This window comes from Cupressus sempervirens, chromosome 4, assembly GCF_028749045.1.
Source record: "Cupressus sempervirens isolate cs-2001-9-10 chromosome 4, ASM2874904v1, whole genome shotgun sequence".
Lineage (NCBI taxonomy): Eukaryota > Viridiplantae > Streptophyta > Pinopsida > Cupressales > Cupressaceae > Cupressus > Cupressus sempervirens.
The window spans coordinates 703,410,401-703,434,891 of NC_143121.1; the positions used below are offsets into that span (position 1 = coordinate 703,410,401).

The 24,491-nt window shown below is 35.5% G+C and overlaps 1 protein-coding gene across 1 annotated transcript in view; it reads right to left on the reverse strand.

The window, feature by feature from the left end:
- Positions 1-3,266: 3,266 nt before the first annotated feature.
- The window catches only part of LOC149563201 (hypersensitive-induced response protein 4-like), a 44,395-nt gene continuing 23,170 nt past the window's right edge, over positions 3,267-24,491 (reverse strand). The window contains exons 2-5 of the mRNA XM_089826573.1: positions 5,275-5,395; positions 5,090-5,181; positions 4,314-4,410; positions 3,267-3,867 (exon numbers count right to left, since the gene is read on the reverse strand). Of these exons, the coding sequence (XP_089682699.1) occupies positions 3,503-3,867; positions 4,314-4,410; positions 5,090-5,181; positions 5,275-5,395 (675 nt within the window). The 3' untranslated portion in view covers positions 3,267-3,502. The remainder of the gene's footprint in view (positions 3,868-4,313; positions 4,411-5,089; positions 5,182-5,274; positions 5,396-24,491) is intronic.

A 24,491-nucleotide genomic window follows, 5' to 3' on the forward strand; every position in this document is an offset into this window, starting at 1 on the left:
TTACAAATTGTAATCAAGTTGTAATCACTGAATAATAATAATATTAGACTTGTTGTTGGTGTACGTAGCCAAGGGATTGGGTGAACTACATTAAATCTTGGTATCGTGTGTTCTCTTATGTGCGATCTATTATTTTCTGATATTGGCTATATTTGCATGTAACTATTATTTCTATCTGAGATTAATCCTAACAAACAAGTGGTATCAGAGCTAGGTTATTTTTTTAGTTATCCTCTATAGAAAAGTTTTATTGTTGAGTGGGAGTGATGGCAAACGAGGGTGAGTTGAGGGTTGACAAGTTTAATGGGCAGAACTTTCAGTTATGGAAGATGCAAATGAAAGACTATCTTTATCAAAAGGATTTATGGAAATCGCTTGGAAGGAAAAATTAATAACTAAGGAACTATGACAAATGAGGACTAGGAGATTTTAAACAGAAAGGCGCTTAGAAGCATTTGATAATGCTTGACACCATCAGTGCCATTTAACATTACAAAAACGAAGGTGAATCTATTATAGATCATTCAAATGAGTTTAATACTATTACTAGTTAGTTATCTTCTGTAAGTATTAATTTTGATGAAGAAATTAGGGCTCTCTTTTTTTTGTTCTTTGCTTGAAAGCTGGAATGGCTTGGTAATGGTTGTGAGTAATTCTATTTCTAGATCCAATACCCTAAAACATGATGATGTGATTAGTGTTATTTTGAATATAAAAAACTCGTAGGAAAGCCTCAGATGGATCTACATTAGGAAGTGTTTTGAATGTACAAAGCAGAGGCAAAATGACTGAAAGAGGAAATAATTCTAGAAATCATGGAAAATCAAGAGGAAAGTCAAAAGGGGAAAAGATCTCAATTGAGATGACCAAACAACTGCTAGTACTGTGGGAAACTAGGGCATAAGAAGAAAGATTGTTGATCTCGAAAGAAAAATGAAAGAGATAAACCAAAAGGAAACAAGGAGGTAAATGTGGTAAGTACCAAATCCAAAGAGGATGTTCTGCCTCTGTCTTTAGAAAGTGTTGATGATTCATGGGTTTTAGATTTTGGTGTTTCATTTCATGCTACACCTCATAGAGGTTATTTCATTGATTATTTCCAAGGGGATTTTGGACTTATTTATTTAGTGGATGATGAACCCTGTCAGATTGTTGGAAAAGGAAAAGTTATGATTAAATTGTAAAATGGGAATCATTGGCTACTACATGAAGTAAGACATGTTCCAAGGCTAGGTAGGAATTTAATTTCAGTAGGGCAACTTGGTGATGAGAGTTGTGTAGTTACTTTTAATGATAAAAATTGGAAGGTTTCAAAAATTTCCCTTCTACCAAAAAGTGTAAAAGCAGGCACCTTATCTTTGTAAAAATCATATTGTTCCTTCTACTTTGATTGTTTCAGAGAAAAATAAATATTCAGGAATAGTTACTACAGTTGAGTAGGGAGAACAAATAGCTATTGTAGATTCTGATACAACGTTGTGACACAACAAACTTAGACACATGCTTGACCCTTGTGAGCATCACCTAAATCCAATGAGTGCTAAGTGTTCCATTTATTCTCATGAGAGATGAATTCATGTTGAATCAGTACTCATGAAAGATGGGTCAATGAGTTTGACTTAAAAATCACACAGTTATATCCTAATAGCAATATCACAATTTGACTTGCTGTGAAAATTATCAAAAATCACACAGTTATATCCTAATAGCAATATCACAATTTGACTTGCTGTGAAAATTATCTCCTACTTATCAACTAATGAACTTAGAGGGTTTTCTAATGAATGGTTCATAAGGCACAACACTTGGTGAAGGTTTTGCAAATAGAGTTGCAAGCTTTGGGTTTAACCATGGAGGAAACTCTATAGTTAAGCACACTTAGGCTGAAGTAGTAATGGGATAGCTGACCTCCCGAGAAGTCTCAATGCTTCACCCTTGTGAGCATCACCTAGAGCCAATGAGTGCTAAGAGTCCCAATTATTCTCATGAGAGATGGATTCACGTTGAATCACTACTCATGAAAGATGGGTCAATGGGTTTGACTCAAAAATCACACAGTTAAGTCCTGATATCAATATCACAATTTGACTTGGTATGAAAATTATTTTCTACATATCAATTGATGAGCTTAAGGGGTTTTCTCATGAATGGTTCATGAGGCACAACACTTGGTGAAGGTTTTGCAAATGGGATTGCACGCTTCAAGTTTAACCATGGAAGAAACTCTATAATTGAGTGCACTCAGGCTGAACTAGTACTAGGATGGGTGACCTTCGAAGAAGTCTCAGTGCTTCACCCTTGTGAGCATCACCTAGATCCAATGAGTGCTGAGTGTTCCATTTATTCTCATGAGAGATGGATTCATGTTGAATCACTACTCATGAAACATGAGTCAATGAATTTGACTCAAAAATCATACAATTAAATCCTGATAGCAATATCACAATTTGACTTGCTGTGGAAATTATCTCTCCTACTTATCAATGTTAGTAATCTTTCATGGACCATTGTCCCAAATTTTACAAAACACTACAACCACATCTTTCATTCTAACAAAAGTAATAGATTGGCATTCAATTAAGTAGTTTATTAAATAGATCCTCTCTAATAGACAAATGTCCCAAATTTTACAAAACACTACAACCACATCATTTCATTCTAACGAAAATAATAGATTGGCATTCAATTAAGTAGTTTATTAAATAGATCTATCATGTGGACTTTTCACGTTTTGAAGCTCTAATTTTTTGAGGATGCAGCCACATCACTTCTTTGAATACATTAAATAAATCTTTCGTGGAATTACTCTTCTTAATAGAACAACTCTATAACTTAATGCTTAGAAAAACATTCATTGATCCATGCCTCAGTTGATGCATATTGTGATGGAAACTTTTTTAATTGTCAGTAACAGTGTCTACAATATAGTCTGCTATCTTCTAGTAGTGATAAGGGCAAATTGAATGCCTTGCTAGGACCGTGAGGTTTCAAATGTTAATGAGCATACCCTTGTGTTAATGTGGCTGTCAAAAGAAATATGTTACTAAAAACCAACAAAGGTTGTCATTCTATCTAAATCTGCAGAAATCAAGTTACCTTGCTGATACCTCACAGATTTCAAACAGTAGCAAGAAAATATAAAATGACTGGGTAAATTAGGCCAGAGAATTACTTGTAAAATCAGCACTATTGAACATTTGTTTCCAAAATGACTTCCCAGTTGACGCATTGGGAACTCAAATAAATTAGAGTGAAAAACAGGTGAATTTATCTCAATACACGCATACTTCTCACATAAAATAGAAAAGCAATATCAGCACTTTTGAGATGCTTTACATGTGCTGGAATTATCAATTTATTACCAAAATTCACCAAAAATTTATCCAGAAAATGTTCTAAAAATCAGAATATCAGCACCTTTGACATGCTTTACATGTGCTGGAATTTATTACCAAAATGCAACAAAATTTATCCAGAAAATGTTCTAAAAATCAGATGCTCCTCATCCCTGAGAAGCACATGATGCTTCCATAACTCCATTTCGTATTTGATCACTTATCTCTCTGACATGACCTGGACCATGAGGAATGAAAATTGTCGAATTCTTCGATGATGCCCCAACATCTTTCATGGTGTCAAAGTATTGAGTCATCATCACTAGATCCATAACATCCCTGGTAGAAGTACCAGGCACCTTATGTGAAAATTCTAACACATTTTCTCGTAGCCCATCTGTTATTGCTTGTCGCTGTCGTGCGACCCCGACGCCAGCAAGATATTTTGCCTCAGCTTCCCCTTCTGCCTTTTTGACTTGCAGTATCTTTTCTGCTTCACCTTTATACACACTTGCAAGCTGCATGCGTTGGGCTGCAAAGAAAGATCCCCTTAAATCTTAGATAATTGGTGTAAACTTTGCCCATGACGAACAAGAATTTAGAAATTAAGAATTGAACTCCCTCCCCCAGATATAAGCTCTATAAAGTAAGGGTAAGGTAGGATAGACCATCCGTGTGTGCATTGTGTACATGTGCATCCCATCCATGGGTAAGGTAGGATAGACCATCCGTGTGTGCATTGTGTACATGTGCATCCCATCCATGTGTGCATTGTGTACATGTGCATCCAAATGGTCAGTTCAATTACTCAAAAAGCACAAGATCAGCATATCATAAGTTGCTGAAAAACTAAAATAGCATTCTATTTCAACCATCTAACATGAAGTTCTATTTTGACCATATATGCGATTCCTTCTAAATAACAAATTTCAAGCATGCAAACGCCTAGAAAAGATGAGACAGTGAACCCCTTCGTACCTGCATTGATCTCATTCATTGCCTTGCGCACAGAAGGATCTGGAATAATATCAACCACCAGAATCTGCTCTATGTTATAGCCATAGGATCCCATTGCCTGATTGGGAAATTTGCACCCCACACATCAGGTACTCTTCAAAATGCATTTTAAGGCCTTTCATAATGTATTGATATGTTAAGAAACATGTAAAAAAAAATCATACCATATGCTGATCTTGCAGGGAGTTCATTAAAAATATTAGATACATAATGTCCTTAGGTTCACAGCTACTTAATGGGACTGGATCAAATTATTTTTTATTTTCATCCAGATATTCTCTTAAGAAATACAACAAACGTAAAGCTATAACAAATCAGAGGTGATTTCTCACGAGGCAACATTAAGAAATGAAATAGACCGAAATTTCCAACAGATCAAACTCTAAAGTTCTAGACTTTAGTAGAACACCTTGAAAAGTACTGTCTGAAACAATTGTCTGCTTTATTTCTATAATAATCTATCCATCATCCAAATGCCAGATTTGTATTTTCTCCTTGTTGAAGAGAAAAGCAGGTAACTTGGGTGAAATTATGAGATAAGATTGTCAAGGCTATTTAATGCCAACTTTGCAAATGGGTGTATCCACACCAGTATGTAAAGAATTACCTAAAATTAATAGTGAAGAAGAAACAACCATGAAACTCTGAAATAATTATTCACAGGTCCAATAACAGGCCATAAGCAATGAAGAATCATCAAGAACCTAAAAAGAAAATGAGAAATAAGCACACATTACCTTTTCAAGTTCCTCCAACACAGCTTGTGCAACATCACCTTTTTGCTCAAATAAATCATCTAGGCCCATTCTAGGAACATTTGCCCGCACCACTGCAATATTATTCATGAAAAGATTGTTCACTAACTTCAATTACAAGGCAAACTTGAGAGAACAGAGAAGATGGAAAAATTAATGAGGAATACCATCAAAAACATAAGCTTGGATTTGTTCTTTAGGATTTTGCAACTCATAAAATGCATCATCAGCATTCGTTTTCACAACACGGAACTGGATGGAGCATAACAATTGCACAAAGACATTGTCCTGCAAACAATTCCACATTACCACTGAATAAGAACATGTGCAGGGAATTTGTAATGATGCCATAGATTGCACATTACTATAGCATATTGTATAAAACCACCAGATAAATGTAACAACTGACAATTGAATGTTACCCATCTGACAATCTTTTGAAGTAGTCAGTGTTTTCTTCATCTGAACCTAAGTTGTGTTTGATTTTATCAAAGGGTTTCTTGTAACAGAAGTTCATTATTAAAGCAAACTAGCCTCGAGAAGAAATAATCAACATTCAACATTATTAAAGAATTTAGATGTCACAACCCTTTCCTTTGGCAGAATTTAAACCTAAGTCATTGAGCTAGGAAAATTAATGATAACAATTAACTGAGGTGGAGTATTTATCAATTCAGAAAGAAATTTTTAATTAATTTAATTAGCACGTAATGGAATGATATTATTATTTTTAAGTTTTAACTAATAACTCTTCATGTAAAAGACAAGTAAATGTGATATAACTAGAATAAATTTATTAAAAAACAAATGATCTTTTTATACCTCCAATCTCATGCTAAAATGCTCTAGCAATCTCAAGGAAGTAAAATTCATAGAGGGAGTAAGGAAACATGGATTACTTGCATTACTAATAGCTAAAAAGAATAATAAATACATGGAAGCATAGTCATGGAGGAAGTTAAGGGGGTGCAGTGCAAAACTAAAATACATCGAAGTCTAGTCATGGAGGAAGTTAAGGGAGTGAGGTGCAAAACTAACTGCTAAAAGAGTGAAGTCATATTGATAATGAGGGTGACTTCCATTTTAACTCTACGTACAATCATTAAACAAAGAGTTGCATATGATGCAATGAGAACTCCTCAGTCGGTCCTATTAAATTCGTCAAGAAATTCATTCTTCTGAGTTTGAGATTGGTCTACTTTTGGAGAGGGGGACACCTTGTCAATACCATGCATTTAGGCATGCGTGAATCTGATATCCTGAGAAAAGAACCTGTCAACGTAATTTTAAGCAGAAAGGAAGGAGGGAGAGTAGAGTAGAGTTTAAGATAAACAGAAGGAAAAAACAAGGGGAGTATAGTACTGATTCACAGGTATGTCTAGTTAAGCCTGGCAAGAGGAAATAGCTTTACTCTATGCAGCTGCTTTAAACTAAGTCACAAGGTTTGAATTCAAATTCGAGTTCATGGATCATAAAATTCGGATGAAGTTCAGCAGAGGTAAAACTTCGGAAAAAAATGACATTAAATTTACTTATATAAAAACAATTTATTTTTAAATATAAGTAATATATCCACAATATTGTCAAAATAATGTGACATTTCTAAATAATTAAACAAACTAACTCAATATTATTTTTATTTTAAATAATATTATTATAATAACAATATTATATAAAAATCGTAAAATTTGGATGAAGTTCGGAAAGGGTAAAAATTTGTGGAAATTCAAACTTCATGGATGACATTCAGCGTATCCTGTGACTTAGGTTTTAAATATCTAATGGTTGCAAGAAATAAGTTTTCAATTGATCCTTTACCTGTTTGAATTTTCTGTAAAGTAGATCATGATCTCTGTATATGTTTCCCCTTCATTAGTATTGACTATGAACTTATTAAGTGTCAGAAATCATAGGTTTTATACATCAAATTGTAATCAGCCAGCACCAATCAATTATTTTGTTCTAACCATGGTTATAACATAAAGATCATTTACCTGAAAAGTTTCTTAAGCTCCTTCAATGTTTCTTTCTGGGTATAACCTGCTATCTTTGAGGGCATTGTGTCAAACGTTATTCATGCTGCAGCATCTTGTTCAAGAATTATCACTTATCTTACATGCTCAACGATTGTTTCCTTCATTTTCAAGTTAACGTATTTCTTTTGTCTGTCATAAAATTAGCTTGGGGTTGTAACATTATTTTTTCTTTGGTTGTATTTTGTGTGTTATTCATGCTGCGGCATCTTGTTCAAGAATTATCACTTATCTTACATGCTCAACGATTGTTTCCTTCATTTTCGAGTTAACGTATTTCTTTTGTCTGTCATAAAATTAGCTTAGGGTTGTAACATTATTTTTTCTTTGGTTGTATTTTGTGTTATATAAAGATAGAGATTGCATTCTTCTCTTTATGATTACCCATTTTTGCCTAGCACATCAATAAATAAATAAATACTAATGCTACCTTATAATCTATTCTCCCCATAGGCTAAAGTATTAAGTTTTTGATTAGGAAAACAGGTTTTGAGAGGACTTGAAACCCCATACAGATGGATGTTGGCGGGGATCCAGAACCCACAAGACGGGATGCTTCCTAGGATAGGGACAGATTCCCAAATCCAGAAGAAAAGAACAGCAGCCAAGAGAAGAACATCCACAGAACAGACTGCAAACAGAGGTAATAAAGGAGCCAAGGACCCCAAACTATTACCAGATCAGCATAGCGAAACAACCACTAACAACCTGCTCACCCAGGCAGCATCCAGGGCCAACAAACAAGCTAACCACTGAAACTACTACACAAAGATAGGAAGATAAAGCTAGAGCAGCACGCAGGGCCAGGAGGAAAGAAACCCCTCTTTCACACTGATACAACTTGCCAGACAATGGATGAGAAAGTTAGAGATCACTGGCATACACACGACTCTCCAGATATGGACAAGCCCAAAAGGGTTTTGAAAGGCTCCCCCAACCTTTAATGAAGAGGAAGGAGAGAGGAACACTCCCCTCACCTCCTGTTCACAGCCAGCCCGACAAAAAATAATACGATCAATGATCACAGGCTTTAAAGAAAATCTCCAGCAGTGGCCACCCAAACCTCCAAATCTCCAGCCCACCTCTTCCAACCAGCTTCTTGCCAACTCTATAGGCTGAGCCTCCACCTCTAAAAGAACTCCCACCTCAAAAGGAAGTATGAAAGAGGAGTGAAGATTCAGGGAACAAAATCCGAAGGTCAGGAAGAACCACCACAGAAGCCAGGGGGCAGCCCCGCAAAGGCCTCCCCCCGAAGGGATTTGAGAATGAACATCTCCTTCCAGCAGAACAAACCGCAGCAAAAGATAAATAACAAGAAATGGAGCAGCTGCATCATAACACTTTGGGCCTAACCCAGATAACTTCCCCGTAGAAGAAAACTCACCTGGACACAACCAGCCAACAAAAGACAATATGAAAAGAGGAACCTTCCAAAGCAACTGAGATCCCTCCTGCAACAGCAATCCTCCTCTATCGGACTTGTGTCCACCTCCAAAGAAAGCCAGAGTAAGGGAACCAAGTGGCAAGAAAAGCACCTCCACCATATTACTTAAAGAACAGAGCCCACCTCTAAAGGGTTTGACCCCACCTAAATAGGGGCAAGGCTGGAAGAAATCCAAGAGGAACACGATTTTTAGGACCAACAAGGAGCCCGAGCCAACAGAAAAATCCGAAAGACCAAGATCCACAAGCACCCTTGCCCCAAAAGCCACAACCCCAACAGCCTCCTTTTCCCCTACAGCGTCCGAGGCCAAAATCTCTGCAAGAATGGCAGAGGACCCTGTGAAAAGGAGCCCAGGCACAAGCAGAGAGAGAACAGCCACCGAAGTTAATAAAGAGAGAGCAGCTAAAGTATTAAGTTAATAAAGAGAGTTAAGTGTTAAATTAAATAAAAGGAAAGAAAAAGCTATAATTATCACTAATGTGAATTTAATTATTCAGTGGCAATTAGGCAATAGCCTACAACACAATGGTAAATTGTGAGCCTCTTATTGATGAGGTCTTGGATTTGAATCTATTCATGATCACACTTAATAAATAATAATAATAATTAATTAATCACAACACATAATAATTAATCTTGGCTTCAGCCTCTTACCGATCAAAAAAAAAATTATTCAATGGCAATTATTAAAAAGGGACCAAGTTATGGCATAAGTCTTTCCTAAGCAATGGTGGTGAATTATTAAATGTGAGGCAAATATTATTATTTGCCTAAGTTGCTAAATAAAAGAATTCACAGGGAATAAATAGCTTTTTGGCTTAAGATTTCTATAAAAGGATCAATTAGGGTTTGAGGATCATTAAGTTTAATAAGGAGGGTTTAGTGTTTAATTAAATAAAAAGAAGGAAGGAGCTATCATTTAGGAAATTAAGTCTGATATAAATTATCAGTGTACATGGTACAGGCATAGCATTATTAAAATTTTTTATAGATAATCACTTGCACATAAGAACCCGTAAATGAAATATGAAATGACATATGAGATACTAACATGAAAAAACTTGGAAACAATGTTGAAGTTGACTGTTACAGGTTTGACATTGACTCTAAAGAGGGCTGCTACAGGTAGTGGATCAAGTATATGTTTCTCAATGCTCCTCACCCAAAACCACGTTCACCAATTATCTATATTGGGGCTACACTGTTACACCCCTAAAAACTACACCTCCAGTTCGTAGTAAGTGGACTAATATTGATACAAACAGGTCTTCTATACAGTTCTGACCATGATATAGGTTTGTTACAACAAGATGGCACCTTGATGCAACATCCAAAATTCACCAAATCTCCCACAAAGGTCCCAATGACACAAAACCAACCTAGCACTGATTTATTGCCACAAAATGACACAAAGATGTATGTTCCAGGTCTATAATTGACTTTTCATGCTTTCACAAAACTTCGCAAACAGTCTACTATATGATTCTACACATGTAACATGACCTTATATCAAGAGAGGATTGAGTGTTTGGTGTTTCTCCTTGAAACATTAAGTATTTGATTCTACATGTTGTAGTGGAACAAAACTCATGTCAACAGAAATTGGTGCTAGGAGGGCTGAACAAACTTCATTCATGGAGTTGTTAACAAGTCAACTTTCAAGTTGTAGTGGAACAAAACTCACATCAACAGAAATTGGCGCTACGAGGGCTGAACAAACTTCATTCATGGAGTTGTTAACAAGTGAGTTTTCAAGTTGTATTTGAGATGGTAGATCTCTTCAAAAGTGATAAAACTAAATAAATAAAGGTGAGAACTTTGAAAAATAAAAAATAAAAAAGGAAAGGTTTCTCAATGGATAGGCAGGTGGATGTTCTTCCCATTTGCTTTGATCTGAGCAAGAGGTTACATCGATGTGATTTGCCTCTACTTGGAGATACATGCCACCACTGAGCATGAGGAAATGCATTGTTTGATTTTTCTCTTGAGGGTGGACTTAGCATTACAAGGGAGAATTGGATATGGAGGAATATCATTAGGAAACTAAGAAGTGGATATGGAGGAAATGCTTGGTGTAGTGTACATCACCTGTCACATTCAGAATCTACTTGCTCATCTTCTCAAGAAACTATTTACTTGATCAAGTTTCAAATGGGTTGGTATGAGGAAATATTTGCGAAGGGTTAGGATTTATTCCAGCTCCCAAGTTGGATGTCTAGTGAAGGTGGTAATGATCACACAAGTTAGGAACCAAAGGTTAAAGAAAGAAATCAGTTGCATCAAGGTAGCATGGATAAGCTTCATGACAATGGCAATCTAGAGGAAGAACTTTCACACATCACTTCACAAGGTGTTGAGAAGAAAATCAAGGATGCAATCAATTTCATCAAAGAGGAGACATAGAAGAAAAAGATCATCTTGAAGAACTAGAGGGTAATCATCACAAGTTTGAGGAGGTGATCCTTGGTGAGCTTTCCCTCGTATTACGAGGGCAAATTCTTGAGGATGAATTGCAAGGAATTTCATAAATCCTTTGGGAGCGAAATAGTTAGATGAATGAGTTGAATGAGGAATTACAAGTTAACATAGATGAATCAAGGTATGAGGAATAATTTGATAAAACAATCAAAGATATTGAAACCTTTGTGGGGTGCTAAAGGATAGCATGAAAGATTTTGATTCGTTACCAAAATGTATTTCAAGACAATCAAGTTGTTGCAAGTGACATGGTTTACCACCATCTTTGACCTCTAGAGACTTCACCTCTTGAGATGGAATTCGATGAACTCATGAGGATCTTTGGTGATGAGCTTCCTTCCACTTTTGAAGGATAGTGTGAAAGATTTTGATTTGTTACCAAAATGTATTTCAAGACAATCAAGTTGTTGCAAGTGGCGTGGTTCACCACCATATTCAACCTCGAGAGTCTTCACCTCTTGAGATTGAATTTGATGAACTCATGGCAAGATGTTCCTAAAGAGAAATATACATGCAACGCCATGGGGGAAGATGATGAAAAATAGTTAGGATTGATGTCAAAATTGGATATTGCATTTGAACAAATTGGGGAGATGTTTGAAGGAGAAATTATCAAGGAATCTTTTATTTTTGAGAATCACTTAGCAATGTTCACAAGGATGCATTGTTACATCCCAAATTGTTGACCTAATTAAATTAAATTTATAGCCATTAAGATGATAAGTCTAAAACCCTCATTTCCCCTTATCATGTGGAAAGGAAGTTAACTGTTTATTTCATGTGAACTTGATTGTTTACAGTTATGTTGTATAATTGCTTATTGATGATGGTAGTTAACCGTTGCTCGTCATGTATTTGATAAAGGTAGTTAACAATTGCTTGTTATATATACTGGATCATGGTAGTTAGCCATTATTACAATTCTCTGTGTTACATTTTGGTATTGATTTAAACGGGAAAAACATGTTATTATTGTGGGAATGTTGCACAGGTGGTTGGAGGAGCAAATGAAGGGGAGAAAGCATTGCCATTTGTCCGGTCATCAAGTATGGCCTGTACTACCTTGGCAAGAATCTAGCAACTTCGTAACAAGGTACATACATTGGTCACGCATGAGCTACTTGGGCAACATATAAAACATTTTTATATATATTTAAAACATAATCAAAAGTTGTACCTTTGTTGTTCTTTGTTGTTATATATATATATATATATATATATATATAAAGGTATAATGCCACCATGCTATTAAATCTTCAAGCTCGTCTCTATTAACATATGTATAAATATAAACATGCATATATATATATATATACATATAATTTTGGATTTCTCTTCTTTTAATAGCTCTTCAAAGGAGCCCGTTGATAAATGTTTTAAAAATATAAAATCTCTATGAGAGACATTGAATACATTTGGTGCCTCTTCCTTTAATCAGTGAATTCAAGATAACCAAGGATCTTATTCTTTTAAAACTGTGGCAGCATTATATTTAAAACTCTCTCATTGCCGAGAACTGCATTCTACCTTTTCTTCCCTCTTGGCTTCTTTACATTAAATTATCGAGCTTCCTCTAATCTCACAGTTCTTATAGAGCAGATTGCTATAGCATTATTCTCTACTGTTCAGACGGTTTGAACCAAGAACAACAAGACATCCCAAGCCTCACTAATCAACAATCAAGTTATGTTTACTTCCATTTCTTCTTATTCAGAATCGATGCCAATAACTTTCTCGATAAATCTAAATCTGCCATTCATGTTCAATGTTACAAGCAAAGTATAAGTACTCGGCTCATGTCTACTAACTTTTATTGTTTCTTTCTTCATGACTAAATGCCATCTATTTAGAATTTAAATGAGTCAGAATGCACAAGAGTGACTCTCATAAAGAACAGATTTATGTATGTCCGTGAACACATCTTAATTTTATTATTTCTGATTCATCAAAACAGCTTACTGCCAGAATGGTTTTATCTCATGTTTTCAGCTGAGAGTCAGCAATATACTGCTAATGGAGGAATTCCATGCTTAGTAGCATAATCAATCGCCAAGGATTCACCCTAGTTGGAAGGACCAATGAAAGAGGGTGAAGAGGTGGAGGAAATCCCTGCAAAGGGAAGAACAGAAATCAGAACTATTAAAGCATGATAAAATATATAATTAAACTCTAAGAACATCCAAGTAAGCTCCTATTGTCCAATTCATATACTCTGTTTTCAAGTCAAGCGGTGGTGATCGAGTATCATAAGACCCATCTAAATCCTTGGCCAAGGTCGTTAAAGGCAATGCTTGCCTTCTATAAATCACATGATGTCGATGGTGTCAATTAATCGGGCATGTCCATCTATTAACTGAGTCGGGCATGTCAATCTATTAACTGAGCGGACATTCTAAACACCATTGCTCGAATGGCTGGACTGATAGTACCCCAAGCCTGACCCCAGAGTAGGGAGGCGTGATAAAATATATAATTAAACTGTACGAACATCCAAGTAAGCTCATGTTATCCAATTCATATACTCTGTTGTCAAGTCAAGCGGTGGTGATCAAGTATCATAAGACCCATCTAAATCCTTGGCCAAGGTCGTAAAAGGCAATGCTTGCCTTCTATAGATCACATGATGTCGGTGGCGCCTGTTAATCAGGCATGTTCATCTATAAACTGAGCGGACATTCTAAACACTAGTATTGCTCGAATGGCTAGACTGATAGTGCCCCAAGCCTAAACTTGAGGTAGGGAGGGCCTTTCTTGTCATAAAAAAGTGTGGGGATTAAAAAGGTCTGTGGTTGGGAGGTTAAGCCTAAGTTAATGCTTCTCCTCTTTCCTAAAAGAGGAGGCTTGAACAACATCAACAGATACCTCAGCCGGCATTGTATGTTTTCTTTCACTCTTTATCATGCAATATACAAATCTTTCTTTCTTGTAATTAATTCATGAAAAGAATGGTAATGATTTAGTTTATGTTGTACAAAACAAACGGTTTTATTTTTCATTTACTTTTTCACATGAAAAGGATTGTAAAGTGTTATGAATATTTACTTCGGTAATATGATTATGTATGCTTCTTTCATTGCTGTTTCAATTTCAGTATTTAGTAATATACTTCATCCTACAAAATTTGTATGTTACATGCATGGTTCATGCTATACAAGGACAAGCCTCCTAATGCAATATTTCAAGGGTTTGATTGCAAAGTTGATCCTACCTTAACCACCCATGAGTTTGATGCTCGCACTAGAGGGGGTATCCACCACCCACTACGACCTTCTAAAGACGTAGATGATCAACAAGGATTTCAATATGAATTACCACTCAAGACATCCTAGGTTATTTCTTTCCTCGCTTCTAATGTTGAGAATTTTGATAGTTATTACTTTGATTATGGAGGTTTAGGATAGAAAGCTTGCATTTGGATTGATCATGGACCATATAAATTGCCTCAATTATTGATTTTACATTTTTTTTTTTCCAAGTACAAGGATAAATTTGCAAAATTGAGAACCATCATCCAAGCCTTGTTGCTCTTGAACATCTTGAGAAACCATGTCAAATCAAGTGTAAATGTTAGTTTGGTTTGCGTCATCCCTTCGGAATTCTTGTACAAAGTTAGAGTAAGTTTGTCTTGAACCATTTGGTTCAAGTGGGTTAGTGTAGGCTTGTCTTGAGTTATTTGACCGAAGTTGTTTGGTAATAGTTGCTTATATTGCTTTAGTTTAGGAATCTGTTGTAACATACGAATTTTCCTAACCAATTTTATTTAGTATATAACTAACAACTAATCCCATTCACAAGACAATGATCTCAACTAACTATAACTAGAAAGAGGTAACTGCTATCAATGCTATTTGCATATTAACATCAATGAAATGTAAAGGAATTAAATAAATGATTACTTCGTTATCATTAAAATCAATCTAACATGTTCACCTGAATGTAAAGTAACAACTACTTTTTATTTGAATACATGCATATAGTTCTACACTATCAAATTATGCTCTCATTAGTCCAAAAGTAAATATGCAAAGAACATACAGAGATGATGAAGAATTCTTTGTCTTGTTGTCCAAGCCTCGGCATTGGTGAGAGGAGAACCATTGAAATAGGCTTAACCTCCCAACCACGGACCATACTTATCCTCACATATCCTAACTTAATAGAACGGCCCTCCCTACCTCGGGATCAGGCTTGGGATGTTCTTAAGTTCAGCTATTTGAGCAATCAGGTGGTTTGAGTGTCCCAACAGTTATTCCCCAAAATAACTGAAGCATCTAGACAAACAAAATAGATCACATGATAGGCACATCTGCCTGCTACCTTGGCCAAGGATTTCGAAGTTGGGTTCGTACACCCGATCTCCACCACTTGACTTGACAATTGTTTTCATCATTAGGACATGCATGAGCTATCATATATGTCTGTTTCATAGTTATCTGATTTAAATTTTTTATTCTTGCAAGCAATTATTCACCTCCACCATTGTGGCGTCTTGCCGATGAGTCCTAGGTGCATATGAGATTACATCCACTTTATCTCAATTACATCTCTTCACCATCAATGGCATCCCTACCGGTGAATTCCTCGGTGTTTGAACATCATAATATTATTCACACTTTTGCATAAGATATAAAAGAAAAATAAATAAATTCGAATGGGAGCATTATCTTATGGTTATCTTTATAGTTCCACCTTTCATATTTAAGACTATTACTACTGGAAACATGTCATCAGACCCTGTGATAATCCGACTAGACACTATAGTTATGCACACATTTTCAATTCCATGTTACATTTATTGGATGGCAGTATTAACTTGCTGATTTGGTAAAGCAGTGAAGGAAAGAAGGATAACAGATTGTATATACAAAGAATCGGGTCTGATATAACTCACGTGACCTATTGCTATGACCCCCCTTCCGTGGTAGGAAATGATGTTCTTCCGCAATTTTCCTTGCTTTAAACTTATCGAAGAATAAGAACGTGAATGAGATAAAAGGACAGAATGCAGGCTATGCGATTGTTAAGGTTCAGAATTCACTCGGTTTGATTTAACACGAATTCAGGTGTTGGGAGGGTAGTGGAAATTTGCAGTGAGAAGAATGAATGAATATGATCCACCGTGCTCTTTTTAAAATGGCCGGTTTGACTCTTCGGCTGCCTTCGGTTATCAAGAAAGCTGTTCGAATGACCCATAAATTTGAATTATAAAAAGGAAAGAAAACAAGAGGGAAAAGAATAAAGAGGTGAAGAGTTTTTATTATTACTATTTTTTATTTAATTATTATTGTGCACTCATTTATACGTTCATGTGTACATATAGGTGAAATGACATCTTTAGATTATAAAATTATAACTATTGATGTCATTTTATTTTTATATACATGTGTTCGTAGTTATGGGTTTATAATAATAATTAAATAAGAAATTCCAACAATGGATCTCTAAAGGTATGAATTTTATGTTCTTAATTTAGATTATTTATGTCTTTATTATATTGTTTTTCTAATAGCTCATGCGGTCCTATAATGCAACATGTTGTCAAGTCTCAGTATCCTTATCAAGGTAGTCTTAAGTCAAACCTATCGATTCTGATGACTGGACCAATCGACCATCCCCTTCCGATGATCCTGTTTAGCAATACTTCTCCTCTCTTCAGTCTTCTTCCTGCAATCACCCAAACAAAACATTCTCACCAAGACATTAACTCAAAGATATATTAATCGTTAATTCAAAAACTATTGTCGATCATCTAGTGACAGTTATAGATTTCATCAACATCTATAATAACTAACTTATTTCACATGATCATGAATGAAATAACTCATTATTAGTTGATACAACGTATATAATTATCTAACTCACTTCGCATGATCAAGAAAGAAATAAATTGATACATCTATAATTAACTAACTCACTTCACATGATCAAGAAGGAAATAAATTGATACATCTATAATTAACTAACTCACTTCACATGATCAGGAAAGAAATAATTTGTTAAACCAACGGCTATGATCAATTTTTAAAACTTAGGGCAAAATTTGGGATGTAACATCTGCTTTGGGTAGTTTGATTTAGAGGGATTCCAATTTGTGAGAAAGGTGATGTGTTCTCCCACACATTTTGGTGTTCTCCTAGTAGATTTGTTCAATTGATTTCTTGGATACCTCTTGCAAGAATACCTTGAACTGGAATTTTTTCCTAATAGCTAATCCTTTGAAAAGGTTTTGTACTAAATTTAAATTGAATTCATTTATTGTTTTTAAGGCACTTGAGTCTTTCAATGCTCCACAAGGACACAACTCCACCCATTTTTTGCTTGTACTTGTACCAGAGAAGAAATGATGATGCATAGACAAGAATTCCCCTTTGCCAAATTCGTTTCCTTTTTCCCAAAATATGGGACATTTCTGAAACAACACTTTGAGAGAAGCAGGGTACATGAGGTGGCTAGAAGTTTCTAGGACGGCTAGGGGACGGCTAGAAGTCCCCTACACGTCCCAAGGGCCTTTAGTCATCCCCTATGGTCAAACCATTTTTGGACTATCAATGTTAAACAATAAGACATTTTTAAATTTGAAAAGCAAGGTCTTGACCACAAAGACAACCAAACCACATTTAACAATAACAAAACCTAATCCAAGCATAAAATAACCAAAAAAAAAAATTTAACCATTTTCAAATTTGCAAAGTAGAAGAGCAGCAAGAGGAGCAACTTGTCAAGGAATGAACAATAGTTCAAAGAGGAAGTTATAGCATCAAATTTACCTAATTTCGACTCTTAGACATACCATCTAGTATCTACTGATTATGGACAGCTATATACTATTGCGAGCTCCTATGTATATTCTTTAGTAGTCTAGTTACTATATTTACATTTTAATATTATTATGAACAGCTGATTATGGAGTTTGACTTGTATGTTATTGTTAAGTATTTACTATTAAGTACTTTAGTTATAATAGAATGTCCATTGTTTAGATTTCAATATTTTATGTCATTTCATGCATGAAATTTGGAGCCCTTGGACATTTTTGCTATATGTACGCCATTTTTTTACAATGAATGTATTTGAATTTTGTTAATATGCTACATATTGAGCTTCTAAAATGTCTATGGTGAATGATTTATGAATGTTATAATATGAATATGTGAATTCTCTCTATATAAAAAATCTTCTATATTTTTAATAGCCATCCCCTAGCATCCCATCTCCTAAATTTTGGCTTCGATCCGTACCAGCACCGAAAACACGTCCCTGTCTCCTAAAATGTCCCAGTCTCAAAAACTCCATACAATAGGAGTCTTTCAATTACAACATTTTACTCGTACTTAATTACTCTTAGGATTTTGGAAGCTCTCGGGGTGAAATTGGGATTAGTAAACATCACGCACCTACTTCAACACTACAGTGGTCTTCCAAAACCTCATCGGGGCTATCGACACTTGAATAGCAACGAAGCTCTATCTAGGATGCTTTTGAAGTAAGAATAATAAAATAGCTAAGACCAATGGATCTCAAAACATTTCTAGGTTCTTATCGAACGAGAATAAATCACTTGCACATACGTGAGTAACTGACGTTTAAGGTTCTTAGCACAATTCATTGTTTTACCCATTTTTGAGTACATTTTATATTCATTTGAACACTTATATAGTGTGAGATGCAACAAGCACCAAATTTTGTCTTTTGTGATAGTGATTTTTTGTCCTTTTCTAAATCTTTTGTTCTAGGGACAGTTGTTTTTTCCCTCTATGCCCATAGCTTGTTGCATCTCACACTATATAAGTGAGTTCCCAAGGCTAGAGGATGGTTTGAAGTTTGTACAATTTTAGTGTTTATACTATTTTGTAGTTGGTCCAATGAGTTTGTGTGTCAATTTTTGTGATGTATTCAATTATGCAAATCTAAGAATACGAATGAATCTTGAATGACAGTTCTATCGTATCTTGAGTTATTCTTGAGTTTATATTAGTAGTGTATTGTTTTCAAGGAAAATTAAGACAAATAAAGGCTCTGCAATATCTGTGTCTCTGAGTGTTGTCTCCATTTTTCATATATCTGTAATTTTGGTATTAAATGAACAAGGTTCTTTCACTTTAATGCAACTTGGATAGGTTGTATATCTTTTCATTGATTGCTTTTAATTCAAGGAGTTAAATAAATGCTTTCATGAATTGATAGGGTTTATAGATGTATGGAAAGGATATCATAAGAATGAAATTTAGGGTTAACTGTTGATAAACTTAATTACAAGGCAATTAATTAGGTCAAGTTTTTCTGGTAAGACTATGTATCAATGTAATGAGACTCTGTCTGAACAAGACTTTGCGAGTCCGAGGCAAAGTCCCACTTTCCGATGCAATTGGCCTCTGGACTTAGACTCAACCAAGTCCTGGCTGAGTCCATGTGGACTCGCCGAGTCTCGAGCCCAGGACTCTCGCAAGCAACAAACACTTAAAGTGCAAAAATAAAACATAAAAAATGTTGACTTAAGTTGGACTTTTCCGATTCTTATAACATCTAATTGACCTAAAAATATCATTCCACCATTTGCCTATGCTCACAAGAGAGCGGAAAGAGTTAGAGAAGAATATTGGAGTTTTGAAAGAGAAATCAGCAAATCAGTTGGCTCTCCCATATCGATTGCTGATGGTTGTGCAACTTTGTAGCTTGCACTTAAGCATTGAGAGAAGCTTAAGGAAGCATTTGGAGGAGGCTTCTACAAACTTGCATTTCCATTGTTTGACTTTGTACAAATTTGAAGGGGTAAGCAACAAGTTGCACTTCTTTGTGGTGTTTTGTAATATGTTTTAAACTTTTACATTCATATTTTTTACTTCTCATTTTGTTTACATTTGTTTAGTCTCTACTTCTACTATTTACAATCTAAATTTATTTTAATTTATGTTGATGACAAAGTAAGAATGTCCTAAAATTTAAAAATCTGATTTAATGCTAACTTTTTTCTATTTATAATATATTCATATTGCAGCAGGCTAGCAGCAAGCGTATTGAAATTTGACATAATGCCTCAGGGTGAGGGAAGTGGAACTAGGCCTGCGTGTAATAGCAAGGGATAGGGCTTGGAAACATGCCATCCCAGGGCACAAAAAAGGAGTTGTTACATGTTGGCATTGTGGTGTGGTATATAATGGGGGAGGAATAAATAGATTGAAGTATCACCTAACACATATACCTAGGTGTCATGCTAAAAAATGCAAAGATGTACTCCAAGATGTTATGCAAGACATGCTAACTCTTCTAGAGAAAAAAATGAAGAAAAAAAATTGAAAAAGAAGCAACAAGAAGAAATGGCACAACTAGCCCAACAAGAATCTTCTAGATTTTGCTCTCCATTATCTCCTACTAAATCTATGGAAGTCACTGCTTCTACAAGCTTGACCATTGGGCCTCGCATTCGTAAGCAAAGATCGACACTTGATTCCATGTTTGTTCCACGCACGGCTCCAGGTGCACAACAATCGCTTGAGAGCATGAGTTGGAACAAAGAGAAGCATGATTATGCAAAATTGGCACTTGAAGACTTCTTTATCTACAATAACATCTCATTCAATGCAACAAGGTACTTATTTATTTAAATTTAAATTTATGTCTCCTCTTGCTTTCAACTTTCAACTTTCAACTTTCAAAAGATAATAATATGCTTATTTTGTTTATTTTAATTTGTATTTTGTTTTCAAATTTATTTATAATATACTAATTTGTTTAACTTTTATTTAATTTGTTTTAGGTCCCCTTATTGGCAAATTGGAATCGATGTTGTTACTATTTGTGATTCGGGATTCAAAGCCCCTAGTGCTGATGAGCTAGGAGGCCCTATTTTGACCCAAAGGGTGGCTGATGTAGAAGGTGCAATCAAGGAGTAGCGTGAGGTGTGGATGACGAAGGGTTACACCATCATGACTAATGGTTGGACTGACAGGAGTAGAACACTCCTCAACTTTCTTGTCTCCTCATCAGATAATTGTACTTAGAGTCTTAGACATTAAAAATTTAGCAGTAGAACTTGTACTTAAGTGATTAAGTTTATAAATTATGATTCATCATTAATCATGATACTAATTTGTTTCTTTTTCTTCAAGTGCCACAGTTTTTTTGAAATCAATTGATGCCTCAGGAAAAACAAAGAATATTGAATATCTTTGTAAGGTAATGGATGAAGTGATAAAGGACGCGGGTGAGGAGAATGTGGTGCAGATAGTTATAAATAATGCAGCATATTATGTTGTTGCAAGGAAGCTTCTTATGGAGAGACACCCTCACATATTTTGACCCCTTGTGCTGCTCGCTGCATTGACCTAATGTTAGAGGATCTTGGTAAACTCCTTTGAATAAAAACAATTATAGAGCAAGGAAGGAGTGTATGCAAATTCATATATAATCGTACATGGGTCCTCAAACTCATGAGGAAACACAACGAGCAAAAAGAGTGGTCTCGTCCAGGGGTCACTAGATTTGCAACCAATTTTCTCACATTGAAATCTTTGCTTGATTCAAAGAAAGGTTTGAGATGCATGTTTGTTAGTGAGGAGTAAATTGCATCATCATATGCAAAGACCACTGCAAAGATTGATGCAGCTGATCACATTTTTGATGAGGCTTCCTTTTGGACACCGATTGTTGATATTGTGACGGTAATTTTTCTTTTTGTTCTCATTTCAACTTTATTTTGTTTATGAAATTATGTTATAAATTATTGTTCATTTTTTAAAGAAAAATCTTCAAGCTGATTATTTCTCTTCCGACTTTCATAATGGTTGCAGTTTGTAAAGCCGCTTGTTGTTCTCCTGCAAACTATTGATAAGAGAGAAGCCCTCAATGGGCTATATTTATGAGGCCATGGATAGGGTGAAGAAGGCCATTCGCTCTTTTTTTTCAGAGAATCGAGATAAGTATGGACTTATATGGGATGTCATTGATAGACGTTGGCACAATTTACTTCACAAGCCTATACATGCAGCGGCCTACTTCATTAATCTAGCATACCAATTCAGCCCACATTTCAAGGCTGATGATGAGGTGTCAAGCGGCCTCTACGATGTTGTAGAGAGAATGTCACTTGATTCAAGAGTTGGAACAATTGTAGTCCGTGCGCTCAAGGGGACTTATTTGCACAGGAGTTGTGCAAGAAAAATAGGACAGAATTGATGCCTGGTAAAAATCTTTGTTCTACATCCTAATTTCTAATTCTATTACCATTTTAATTTGATAAATTCAAAATTATTGATATGATTTAAAATTTTCTTGTTTCAAATGCATGGTGGGAGATGTTTGGCAAAAAGGTGCCAAATTTACAAAGGATTGCGATTTGCATATTGAGCTAGCCATCTAGTGCATCGGGATGTGAACGTAATTAGAGTCTATTGGCACATACACTCGAAGAAGCACAATAGGTTGGTAGTGAAAAAATTGAATGATCTTGTCTTTGTTCACTACAACCTTCGCCTTTGCCATAGACAAATCCTTGGCACCGATACATCACTAATTGTATTAGAGAATGTTGATCCACATGCAAAGTGGAACGCAGAGATTGTTGATCTTGTCTTCAATGATGAAGATGTAAAGTGGGTAGATCAGGTGGATTAGGAGGCTGAGGTAGTAGCGATGGTAGTCGAGGAGGCTAGAGCGTGAGGAGACAGAGTGCAGGACCCTAACGCTAGGAGTGATAGATCCAAGTCTGATGATGAGGATTATGTTGATGATGAGGATGATGATGAGGATGAGGATGAGGTTCAGCCTCAGACACAAGGAGAGAGGATGGCTCTACAGTCTTCCATGACTTATCTTAGGTGCACTCGTAGTAGGACATAGACTACTATGAGCCTTAGTCTTCTAATTGTTATTTTGATATATGTTTTGAACTTTTATTACCATGGATTTCGTAATCCATGAATATTGTAGACGTTTGAGTCTTTAACACTGGAGTGACACTATGTTTATTATTTTAAGTTTATAGTTTATAACTTTACATTGTGTTATTCAGTTTTTTTCCTTCAAAAATTCACTTTTATACTTATGTAATCTATGCAAAATTGTGTGTGTATTAAGTAGCTTCTATTTATCTCAATTATTGTGTATTTGATGTTAATTGACTCAAAGATGCATGAAACAATCTTAAAATTCTTAAAAATCTTTGAATTTCATGGGTTTTCCAATTTTCCCAGTCCTTGTCGAGTCCAAGTCCAAGTCAAATTATGACTTTCCAAGTCAGAGGCGAGTCCAAATCCTATAACTATGTTCTGTATAGCAATGGATAAGGCACTAATCATCAATTCAGATGGAAATTGATAAGTTCATGTGATTGCACAAAGCACATTTAAAATCAAATCAATATTTACATTTTTGTAATGAAGAATTAAATTGCTGGTCGTTACGTGTTTGTAATAGTATCTCTATGAATTATAGTTAGCTATTGTAATCAGGGATTCATTGCAAATGTAAGAAGAATTGTTGACCATTTTCTACTATAGGGGATAGATCTGAAGAAAAGAGTGTTAGTGAATGAATTGTGAAGAAGATCAAAATATCTAGTCATTTCCATCCCTAGGGTGCACCAGCCTTGGCCCTGCTGAACCCAAAGTGTAGAGAGTCTTTGTGCTCTATTAAAGTTGGTCCAGATCTGAAGAAAATCTTGTTGAATATGGGATCTAGCTAGTCCTTAGGCTTGTTTTTGTCTTCTGCATCCTGGTATTGGGTTTAGAGCAACCTGGTAGTTTTCAAACACCAACACATTTGTTGATTCTAGGAGGGTGTTTTTCAACCGACTAGGTAGCTTAATTGGATATAAATGTTTCCATCTAACGAGGATGCATTTGCTGGTTCAATGAGGTCCAATCTGTTTCATTGTGACACTCAAAAAATATTTAGTGAAAAACAATATATTTTGTATTTTCTGATTTTTATATGGTGATGCATGCAAGTCTTAACTAGTATGAATTTTGAACTTAACCAGACTTTTGTGAAAAGAAAATTGAAAAACAGATAAGGTAACAAGAAAGTCAAGCAAATTGCTGAAAATGAAAACTAAACGGGCATAAGCCACAACAGCAACACGTATGCAAATTAAATCTTCGAAGGGGGTGATAGGAAACTAACGAAATTTGGCGCAGTGCAACTGTAATATCCCTTATGCAATCATCAATGAAACTTTGTAAGATAGTATGCTTTTTCACAACTCATCAAATTGTGCAACCACAAAAGTGCATGCACACTAGACAAATTGCTATGAACATACGTGAAGAGATCCCCTCCTCTTTTCTACTTCATCTGCCTTATCTGACCAGGTCCTCCGATTAAGAGGCATATGCTCCTCTTCTACTTCTTCCTCTTCTGGATCCTTTAGTATGGTCTTTGAAATGATAGGGACAGACACTATGTTTCTTCTTCTTCAGCTTCCTGCCTTTCT